A 12,001-nucleotide genomic window follows, 5' to 3' on the forward strand; every position below is an offset into this window, starting at 1 on the left:
GTCAAAGTTGCCCCTGTGTCTTCCCAACATCTGATCAGTTTCCTTTCCATTACAGGTCGTATTGTAGCTCTTGCAAGCAACGATGGAACAGTTAAGACTTTAGAGCTCAAATCGGGGCAGCTTTCCAGCCTGGTAGGCCATGAAGATGAAGTTCAGAGCATCATGTTTGACCACAAGGCAGAACACCTGCTTTCAGGTGGCTCGGATGGCACTATTCGAATTTGGAACTAAGATACTTGCTATTATTTGGTCACAGCTCAGAGGAAAATGAGATGTGACCCCACTTCTTAGCACTGGAGATAGCTTCAAATGCTAGATTTTAAAGGAAATAGCATAGAATTCAAAGTTTCTGTAATCTTCATTTAATTAAAACATATATGTTTCTGTCTCAACTGCCTTTTTGCCTCTATGCTTGTTTGTTTGCCTATAGGCAGACCTGTAGTCAGGATATTGTTTCGGGGGGAGCTGAGTTTGATGGGGGGGGGGGCTGAGTCTGAGTGAAAGAGGGTCCACCCTAGCAAACCTTTTGTATCGTTACCCCAATACCCCCATGCATATGGGATATATTGAGTATGGTGATCAGATCATTATATGAATAAACATAACAGTTTAAGTAATGCACCAGTAAGGCCTTCTCACGGACCACCATGAGAATTTCAGGAGGGGGGACTGAAGCCCCCCAAGCCCCCCCCCCCCCCCCGGTACATGCCTGCCTATAGGGGATGTATTTTAAAAGCAGTCATTTGGCCTTTTCCTAGAGAAATAGCTTTACAATGACGCCTAATGACAGAGAAGATGAATTGCAGGAGAATTGTTTCCCTCTCCCCCCCCCCTTCTCTCTCCCCCTTTCAAGGTAGTACAGTAAAAGCTACAACAGAACAATGATATCTTCCACTTCTTCTAGCCCTGGAATAGATCTACATTTGATGCATTGACTTCTCTCTGTCTGCATGCAGATATACACAACACACGCACATATCCTGCGTGTGGTCACGTTCTGAAGAAATCCCCCGGATGGCAGCAATGCAAGTATGAACAAGTTTCAGACCAGTGCCTTGACAGTGACCCTTGCCTCATCATTCAGTAACTGCAGAGAGCTTCCACCTCCCTACTGTCACTGCCTCGAACGTCTCCCTGCAGTCTGGTCTGGCACTAATATCTTGAAGCTGACAGGTTTTTCTCCTCCCCTTTCCTTTAAACAGAAGGGAGTTGCAAGATGTAATGTATACTCATTGGTGGTTTAGGAAATACCTTCTGCCAAGGGTAAATTGTGGTCCCATGGAGTAGAGGCACAAGATGTGTTTCCTTTGCTCAGAGGAGCAGCACGTTCCGCCTGCAAAATGCTGGCTGCTGTCCGTGGTGCTGAATTTTCCCAGCTGCCTGGCAGGATGCGCTCTGGAGAAACTGCTGCTGCTCAGCTGCCGCTGTCCGCGGTGCTGAATCTTGCCCAAAGTTGCTGCTGTGTCTGAGACCCAAGCAAAGCCTGCTTCTTTTGGGAAGAGCCTCTGGGAAGCAGCACAGACACGATGGGGCTGCTGACTGCATTCCGGTCGGGATTGGCTCTGAGCTCCAGCATACTGTTGCCGTTCCTGGAATTGGGAGCGTAGCATACTCTCCACCCTTGCGTGCCTTGTTGCAGATCGACACAGGGTAGTGATCTGCTGGGGGTGTTCGGAGTGGAGCTAAAGATTGCAGGCAAGGAACTGAACGAAGACACCAGCAACCATGGACATGTTTTGGGAGTGTGGTTTGATACAAGGCAGCCTCAACTCCAGATCCTTCTACGGTGGCTTGATTTGAATTCCGAATCACCCAGCATAAATCTCATGGTGTATCTGCTGGATTGCTTCTGTGAAATGGGAGGCTTGGGAGGAAGGGGTTTTTCCATTATTCCTTCTTGAAAATGTAATTGAGGAAAAATTGCTCACTCTCTCGTACATTCATGGTAGCCTGTGACCCTTTTCAGCTTTCATCCTGAGTAGGTAAGTAATATACACTTTTTTCTCTCATAAGAAAAGCAACCTACTGTTTTTAAAAGATTTAAGTCAATAGATGACAATTTCATTTTATTTTATTACATAAATAAGAAACAATGAAATGAAGTAGCTTTCCTGAGCTTGCTGACTTGTTGAGTCCCCCCCCCCCCCCATCTATAATATGGATTTTAATGCCACCCCATTTCTCTTCTCTCCATCAAATGTAGGCTGATGAAGTTGTTGTAATAATAGCTAAGATGATCCAGCCCTGTAACAAAGTGTATTTAACAATTTGGATCCTTTGTGGGATTTGCTTTCATTGTAAAGCCTGTACCCAGTAGAAACATCTTCTTTGCAATTTGATGGTTTTCTAAAGTTTTCACAGCTTTAAGCATGGCAGACTGAAGCCTACCTGTAGCATGCTAGTGACTCCCCACTAAGAGCTGAAAAGCAGGGGAAATGATTTTGCCACACTAGAGACACACGCGTAACACCATAGCTAAAACAAATGCTTTCTCCATTAGCATTGGACGTAATGTTGTGTTAAAAGCATATTCTGAGCTTGAAACAATAAGATATTCTGAGCAGGGCTGTGAAACGTCCAATCTCTCTCTCTCTCTCTCTCTCTCTCTCTCTCTCTCTCTCAATCTTTCTCCCTCCCCTTTCTCACTCATCACTGGAAAAAAACTGCTTTGTCAACAGAATGATTTAGGTTGTTCTGCAAGATGCAAGACTATCCTTTTCCCTGAGTCATTCTTGTTTGGCAGGGTTTTGTTACTTGATAAACTTGTGTAAGTGTCTGCATATACATCATACAGAAGCACTGTGAACATATTGGTTATCTTAACAATAGTTTAACACAGACCACTGTTCTACAGTTGGTTCCAAAAAGCAAAATTTAGAAAAAAAAATTAAGGCACTTGTTTAATTTTGTTCAATACCCCATAGTCAGTAAATATGAATGCTTCTCATCCATATAATGTTCTTTTTATATCTTTTTAAAACCTATTTTCTAATTAGTTTGATACAAGAGAATAAAGCTATCTATAGCACTTTTTTCTCTTCTATTCTTGAGTTAGGGGAGTAATCGAAAACAAAGCCAGTATACACTGATGAAAGTGTGAGAATATTGAGTCCAGCCAATAGTAATAGAAAAGTAGCAGGAGAATAGAACCTGAGTTAATAATCTATATAAATAAAAATGTAATGTTAGTTCGTGCTACCATCAGAACTCAAAAACCACTGGGGGAATTGACACCAAATTTGGACACAAGACACCTAACAGTCCAATTTATGTCCTCCACTAAAAAAAATTGATTTTGTCATTTGGGAATTGTCATTGCTGGGATTTATAGTTCACCTACAATCAAAGAGCATTCTGAACTCCACCAATGATGGAATTGAACCAAACATGGCATACAGGACTTCCATGACCAACAGAACACACTGGAAGGGTTTGGTGGGCATTGACCTTGAGTTTGGGAGTTGTAGTCATCTACATTCAGAGAGCACTGTGGACTCAAACAATGATGGATCTGGACCAAACTTGACACAAAAATTCCATATGCCTAAATATGAACACAGATGGAGTTTGGAGGAAATAGACCTTGACATTTGGGATTTGTAGTTACTGAGATTTATAGTTCACTACAATTAAAGAGCATTCTGAAACCCACAACGACAGAAATGGGGCATACTTCCCACACTTCCCATACTTCCCATGACCAACAGAAAACACTTAAGGCCATCCAGTCCAACTCTCTTCACCAGGACAAAAAAATGTAATCGGAGCCCTCCTGACAAAGAGCCATCCAGTCATAAATATAGATAGATAGATATGATTCTCACACACACACACAGATAGATTTGAAAGAGACCCTTAAAGAAGGACTATGATATGTTACATATTCCAGAGTAGGCAAACCAGACACGCTCCACATCAACACTGACAAAGAAACAACAAGAAATACTGTTTACTCACAAGCATAAAGGAATTACATATATTAGAAACCAACACTTTCTCATTACTTTATTTTCCAGATCACCAGACTGGGCCACAGCAACGTGTGGCAGGGGACAGCTAATAATAATAATAATAATAATAATAATAATAATAATAATAATATTTTATTTGTACCCCGCTACCATCTCCCCAAGGGACTCGATGTGGCTTACATGAGGCCGAGCCCAAACACAACAATACAGGCAATAATAACAACAATACAAGCAATTAAAAAACATAGACAATAAAATACACAACATTATCAATAAAACAACACACAATTAAAAACAGTGGGAAGGCCAAATGTAGGGTTAAAATTGGAAATAATGCTGGGACATGGACGAAAGGTGATACTGGTGTTTGTGGAAGGGCATATGAACAGACCTAAAGAAATGTAAGGAAAGTTGAGGGAAAGTCAAGGTTTATTTTGAAATTAGATGATTGTGTGAACTCTTTCCTTTCTAAATGCTTTCGGTCCTCTGTGCATTTAGGAAGGCATGTCAGTTATGCACTTGGCAAGGCCTTTTGAAACCATTTTGTGATCCTCTTGGATTTGCATTGCATACACTGACTGTGCATTTGCATTTTTATTTTAGGCTCCCACCAGCTGTCTTAATAAAATAGAGCAAGGAAAGTGTTAAAGAAATGGATAATTATATGATAAATGAATGTGTGAACATAGGCACTCTGATACAAGCAGTACTTGATCCTCGTACATATGAATACCACCACAAAAAAATGGAATTTTCTTCCTCAAAGGGGAAAAATTCAATATGAAACATTAGTAAGAACAGACAAGACCAAATACCCACTGGCATTATAATGCATATTGAACTGCGTTATATGGTCAGTGTAGACACATATGATGTAGTTTAACTGCACTAAACTGGATTATATGACTATATGATTATAGTTTGCATTATAACAGCAGTGTAGATGGGGCCTATAATGCATATTTAAACATTTTCTTCTATAATTGTATTGTAACAGAATAGTTTTTTACACAGCTAGGACTGGAATCAATACAGTTTTTTTCTTCATATTTGAAGTGTAAATGTAATTACATTTCAGTGTGTTTCCCCCCTTTTTTCCTTAACCTTTTGCTTTTCATGAAAGCACCTGACATACTTCCATCTTAGTTTTAATTAACTATTTGAGATGGATTGAAATCAGTGTTGGCTTGCAAACTACAGTTAGGTAAAAGTAATTATGGCATTTGGTCTAAATCCCATTCTTTAAACTGGCTCACTTCACTATCAGCAATTTAGTAAAGACTCGCCGATATAAGTGAGTAAACAAACATGCATGGCAATTCAGATATAATCAGGTAAATTCTTGTGTTTGTGTACATAACAAAATACATTATTCAGCTGCTGAGTGTATGCAGGCTTGTTTTGTCTAATGTGTTCAACATGTAGAAGATGACTAATGTCAAAAGACATCAATTCTAACCTTATCTGGCTAACAGGCATGTTGTCCAACCCAATTTGCATTGACATTCATTTATAATTTTCTTGTTAGGATAATATGTACACCCTCTGGAGAAATGCTGAAGGCATATGGACCCATGATGCTCTTCTTTACACTATTGTATTCAGCTAGTGAAAAGCATTCTCATGAATTGCCAAACTGTACACATCATGCTTGCTACCCAGATAAAAATAGGTGAATCACCAATTTTGGGCAACAGACAAACTTCTCCGTAGCATAGAGATTATTCAAGTTGTGTGTACATTTTCCACTTCACTTTTCCAGTATTGTGTGCAAGAGCTGATGATGAGCTAGTAGAAAGGGTTTCTAATGAGTAGGTGCATGGCATATATCATAGAAGCCCTTAAATATACATCTATATCTATACATTTCAAATTGTTCCTATTTAAAATATTTGCTTTCAGCTCACCACCCTGGCCTCTCCATGGAAGCATCCGTGTATATCTGACATTAGGACCCTATGCAGACATTGAGGAGGGGGATGGCTCTTCATATTCATGAAGTCTGCATATTACTCTTGCTAATTCCTGGTTTGGTTACTCCAGCTGCCTTCAACCATGAAGACTACCCTGCTGATGATGGTGATCAAATCTCAAATAATGATAATAACCTGATCTTTGATGACTATCGAGGGAAAGGCTGTGTCGATGACAGTGGTTTTGTATACAAACTGGGAGAGCGTTTTTTTCCAGGGCATTCCAACTGCCCATGTGTGTGTACTGAGGATGGGCCTGTTTGTGACCAACCCGAATGCCCTAAAATCCACCCAAAGTGTACTAAAGTGGAACACAATGGATGTTGTCCAGAATGCAAAGAGGTGAAGAACTTTTGTGAATACCATGGGAAAAGTTATAAAATCTTGGAGGAATTTAAGGTAAGAGCATCTGATTGATAGACTGTACATGTTCACATTTACACACAATATCTGATATCACTTTCTGGACAGACTTTTTTCCCCAAATTCCACTATCTGATGTCTGTAACACACTGGGAAAAAGATACCCCTGTATTCTATAATTCTGTTATGATCCAAAAATTGCCATGTTATTATCAAGAGGAAAAAAAGTGAAAGGAGGAAGTCTAAAAACTTGGACTATTCAGTAATGTCAAATTCTATATTTTCCACCAATGGCATGTGTTTATTACAGTGAAGTACATGTTTCACAAATGTGTAATTTTGCACTGCATGATCTCCAAAGCTATGAGACAGAATGATGCATGAAGTCAAATATGTGTTTTTTAAATGATGACATTTATTTATTTATTTATTTACAACATTTATATGTTGCCCTTCTCACCCCGAAGGGGACTCAGAGCGGCTTACAAGTCATAAGTACATACAACATACTACATAATACATAACTAGCATAGTACTATTACATCATTCATAACACTACTACTACATAATATTACATTATTGCTAGGGGAGGGACGCTGATGTCACAGGGGACAAGATGGCAATGTCCTCCTGGCTCCCCTTCCACTGCTTTCCTATGACACTCAAACTTTTGGACCACCTATATCTTGTTGGAGTTTTCTTCAGAAAGATGTACAGTCAAGGGCTACTTTTTACAGGCTAACCTATAAATATGGCCTTTTTACCATTCATTTTACCAGTGTCTTCATGATAAGGTCAATGATAGGCTTCCAGGTCTATGGATGATGCGAAGGGAAGTAATTTCCAAACACAAATACCAGTTTGTTTATTTATTTATTATTCGAACTTATATGCCGCCACTCCCGTGGGGCTCGGAGCGGCTTACAAGAACAGGCTAAAATCGAACAACAATTTAAAAACAATTTAAAACAATTTTAAAACCGCAATATCAAGTATCAAAGGCACAGGCCTTGCAGAAAGCTGATTAGTTCCTCAAGGCACGGACTTCAGGTGGCAGAGTATTCCAGAGTGATGGTGCCACTGCTGTAAAGGCTCTGCGTCTGGTTGCTGTTAGACGCAAGGTCTTGACACTGGGAATTTCCAACAAATCTTGGTCTTCAGAACGGAGGGATCTCTGGGGTTGGTAGGGGGTGAGCCGGTCCCTCAGGTACATCGGCCCCATACTATGCAAGGCCTTAAAGGTGAGTACCATCACTTTGAAAGTGATCCGGTGCTCAATTAGTAACCAATGCAGCTGTAGTAAGATTGGTGTTATGTGGCATCTCATCGGAATTCCCGCAAGAAGCCGAGCAGCTGAATTTTGTACCAACTTCAGCTTCCGGATCACCAACAGAGGAAGGCCAATGTACAGGGCGTTACAGTAGTCCAGTCTGGAGATGACCGTAGCCTGGATCACCGTAGCTAGATCATCCCTGGACAGGTAGGGGGCCAGCCGTCTAGCCTGCCGCAGTTAAAAGAAGGCGGTTCTGCTAACGGCGGAGACCTGGGCCTCCATCGTCAGCAGAGGGTCCAAAAGGACTCCCAGACTCTTTACCAATGATGACAGGCGTAGCAAACTAGGTCATGTTCTGTATTTGTTTAAAACGTGCATAACTCCACACTTTCGTATTGCAGGAATAAGGAATGTTAAGAAAGTCAAGTTAGTATTCGCAAGCAAAGTCAGTCTTCCCAGGCTGACAAATCACAAGACCTTTTCAACTGAAGACCTCTTGAGTTGTTCTACTACTATTGCGATAAAGCAAATCTTTGAATACACATAACCCTAAGCAGTGATCAGCCCAAGAAGTCTGCAAGTGTGAACCTATGAAAAGAAATTGCCTCATTCGTATCAGATTAGTAAGCCATCTATTTTTAGGAATTTTTAAGCCTACCACATTTGATCTCAGAAAGGTCTTTCCATCCTGAACCTTAAAGATCACTGAGCAGGCATGTCAAGACAAAAATATACTATTCAGAAACACAAGCATAGAGGCCTAGGGCTTTTGCTCACTATTCTGTTTCTGGGGTTTTACTGAATCTGAATGTTCTGCTTCAGTAGGATTTTTTAAATAGTTTCTTTTAAAATCTATTATGGCAGTGAGATTTTGATTTTTTTTTATTATTTTTTTTTGCAGTGGGTTATATTTCATGTCAGTAGAATCTAGGGTTTATTTCTTGACAACACCGCCCAAAGTGTATTCACTTGCATACACCAGGCATGGCAACCCACCAATCCCAAAGAACAGTGGGGTAAGCACGTGTTTGGTCACAGGAATGATTTGGGAGGTGAGGAATCCACTACCACCAAGTTCACACATTGTTGATATGATCTAGCCAAGCCAAAGCATGTCAGAAATATTTTAAATCTTATGTTTAACAAAAGACTTCAAGGGACCTATCCACAATCCATGACAATAACAAAATTACAATAGGATTTTTCAGTGTGTATTGTCGAAGGCTTTCATGGCCGGAAACACTGGGTTGTTGTAGGTTTTTTCGGGCTGTATGGCCATGTTCTAGAGGCATTCTCTCCTGACATTTCGCCTGCATCTATGGCAAGCATCCTCAGAGGTTGTGAGGTCTGTTGGAACTAGGAAAAGGGGTTTGTATATCTGTGGAATGACTAGGGTGAGACAAAGGACTCTTGTCTGCTGGAGCTAGGTGTGAATGTTTCAACTGACCACCTTGATTAGCATACAATGGGCTGACTGTGCCTGGAGCAAACTTTTGTTGAGAGGTAATTAGATGTCTCTACCTGCTTCCTCTCTGTTGTGCTGTTGCAATTTTAGAGTTTTTTAATACTGGTAGCCAGATTTTGTTCATTTTCATGGTTTCCTCCTTTCTGTTGAAATTGTCCACATGCTTGTGGATTTCAATGGCTTCTCTGTGTAGTCTGACATAGTGGTTGTGAGAGTGGTCCAGGATTTCTGTGTTCTCAAATAAAATGCTGTGTCCAGGTTGGTTCATCAGGTGCTCTGCTATGGCTGACTTCTCTGGTTGAAGTAGTCTGCAGTGCCTTTCATGTTCCTTGATTCGTGTTTGGGCAATGCTGCTGCGTTTGGTGGTCCCTATGTAGACTTGTCCACAGCTCCATGGTACATGGTAGACTCCTGCAGAAGTGAAAGGATCCCTCTTGTCCTTTGCTGAACGTAGCATTTGTTGGATTTTCTTGGTGGGTGATTTTCATGGTGGGATTTTTCAGTGTGTTTTGTTACAAACGACAGCCCTTAAACGTGATTAACCTTTCTGGATCTCAGGCTTTATATTTCCAGATTGCATCCCATGGAATAGGCAGGTGTGTGGGCATGGATAGCTAGAGCTCTATGCTCACTTATTTCAGAATGTTACTAGCATTGATCTTTTCTTCCCCTTCCATGTTCATCAATATGTTCTGATGGTATGTTACATCTAAAGGAGACTCACTGTTTTCTGGTAGCATGGTTTATGCTAGTCTCGCCCTTGCTTTGGTACTCTAGGCTGCTAGAAGGAGAGTTATGGTAGAGCACAAACGATTTGTAAAGGTATAATAACATGTTGATCCATATGGATTATATTGTTAGCAACATTACTGTGAAGGCATTTTCAGAAGGACTTGAATTTCCTGAGCTGTATGGCAGTCCCAGGAAAATACAGCTGTTTGGAGGTTGCCCACGTGGCAATTTGTTCATGGAAGTGGTTTGCCATGTGGCGCCACTAATTACTCCATATCAAGCTGTCTTCTCTTATTCAGATGACAATAGCACAACACTAGTCATCAGTGCTGTGTAGGAAAAGAGCCACTTCACATGAGGAGCTTCAATATGGAATAACCTTCTCATGAACATACTGTCAAAGGTATCTTAGATGTTTGATGGCAGAAATAAACTGGGAGCTAGTGAAGTGAAGTGGCCGAGAAAGTGAGCTACAAATCTGACTTACATCTCAACTCAGCTCTCACTTCCCAAAGTGGTTTTAGGCTAGACTTCCCTTCTAATCCATCTACAATATAGGGTAGTACTATAGCACTGACTCACCTTATTATAGCTGACAGCCCTTCAACCACGCCGATAATAGGTTTTGTGCCTTAGTAGAACTTCAAATTAGTTTGAGTATAACCTCTCCTTTCCCCTTGTTTTTCTTTCTTGTTTCACCTTTAGTGAAGACTGATGGTCTTCAGCTATGAGAGGTGAATAGGGCTGATGTGTGGTGGAATTACTTAGCTGCTAAAAGTATGGCACACAATATCTCTTCCCTTTACCTGGGACTTTGCACAGCTATTACAGCATTGTAGTTCAGCTACAATATGCACAATAAGATTATTTGTAAGATGATCATCAAGTTTGCAGCCGACATCAAATTGGGAGGGATAGCCAATATTCCAGAAGACAGGATCAAAATTCAAAACAATCTTGACAGGTTAGAGAGATGGGCCAAAACTAACAAAATGAAGTTCAACAGGGACAAATGCAAGATACTCCACTTTGGCAGGAAAAACGAAATGCAAAGATACAGAATGGGAGAGAATGCCTGGCTCGAGAGCAGTACGTGTGAAAAAGATCTTATTTATTTTATTTATTTACAGTATTTCTATACTGCTTTTCTCACCTCGAGGGGGACTCAAAGTGGTTTACACATACGTAATGGCAAAATTCAATGCCAGTACAAACAATTACAATTATACACTACAATTAAACATAAATAAAATTAAAAGAGTACATACATAAGGAATAAAACAATCATTAAAACAATAAAACAGTGTCGTTCATCAAATTGCCATTCCAGTCATTGTCTTCCTGAAATGCTGCATACATTTATTTCTACTGCCCAAAGGCCTGGTCCCAAAACCATGATTTTTTTCCCCCTAAAAGCCAGGAGGGAGGGAGCGGATCTTACCTCATTTGGGAGTGTGTTCCATAGGCAGGGGGCCACAACCGAGAAGGCCAAGAAGGCCCTGTCTCTTGGCACCCACCAGGCGCATCTGTGCTGTTGACGGGAGTGAGAGCAGGGCCTCCCTGGATGATCTTAGATTACGAGGTGGGACGTAGGGGCGGATGCGTTCAGACAAGTAAGCTGGGCCAAGACTGTATAGAGCTTTATAGGTCAACAGGCCCGTAGCCAGGATTTTGATTTGGAGGGGGAGGGGCTGTGTTTGATTCGGGGGGGGGGGGCTGAGTCTGAGAGAAAGAGGGTCTACCCTAGCAAACCTTTTGTATCGTTACCCCAATAACCCCATGCATATGAGATATATTGAGCATGGTGATCAGATCATGATATGAATAAACATAACAGTTTAAATAATGTACCAGTAAGGCCTTTTCCCAGACCACCATGAGAATTTCGGGGGGGCCTAAAGCCCCCACCACCACCACCACCACCACCACCACCACCCCAGCTACATGCCTGTAGGTCAAGATCTTGGAGTCCTTGTGGACAAGTTAAACATGAGCCAACAATGTGATGTGGCGGCAAAAAAAGCCAATGGGATTTTGGCCTGCATCAATAGGAGCCTAGTGTCTAGATCTAGGGAAGTCATGTTCTATTCTGCTTTGGTTATACCACACCTGGAATATTGTGTCCACTTCTGGGCACCACAATTCAAGAGAGATATTGACAAGCTGGAATGTGTCCAGAAGAGAGCCACTAAAATGATCAAGGGTCTGGAGAACAAGCCCTATG

General features: G+C 41.1%; 2 protein-coding genes across 5 annotated transcripts in view; both read left to right on the plus strand.

Annotated features, from left to right (window-relative positions):
• Positions 1-392, plus strand: part of SPAG16 (sperm associated antigen 16) — a 590,759-nt gene extending 590,367 nt beyond the window's left edge. For both annotated transcript variants that reach the window (XM_060781324.2, XM_067470372.1), the window contains exon 16: positions 56-392. In XM_060781324.2, coding sequence (XP_060637307.2) covers positions 56-231 — 176 coding nt within the window. In that variant the 3' untranslated portion in view covers positions 232-392. The remainder of the gene's footprint in view (positions 1-55) is intronic.
• Positions 393-838: 446 nt separating this feature from the next.
• VWC2L (von Willebrand factor C domain containing 2 like) overlaps positions 839-12,001 on the plus strand; it is a 253,359-nt gene continuing 242,196 nt past the window's right edge. For 2 of the 3 annotated variants that reach the window (XM_060781337.2, XM_067470378.1), the window contains exons 1-2: positions 839-1,982; positions 5,874-6,343. In XM_060781337.2, the coding sequence (XP_060637320.1) occupies positions 5,930-6,343 (414 nt within the window). In that variant the 5' untranslated portion in view covers positions 839-1,982; positions 5,874-5,929. The remainder of the gene's footprint in view (positions 1,983-5,873; positions 6,344-12,001) is intronic. The other variant, XM_060781345.2, reaches the window with a different exon arrangement.

Source organism: Anolis sagrei, chromosome 1, assembly GCF_037176765.1.
Source record: "Anolis sagrei isolate rAnoSag1 chromosome 1, rAnoSag1.mat, whole genome shotgun sequence".
Lineage (NCBI taxonomy): Eukaryota > Metazoa > Chordata > Lepidosauria > Squamata > Dactyloidae > Anolis > Anolis sagrei.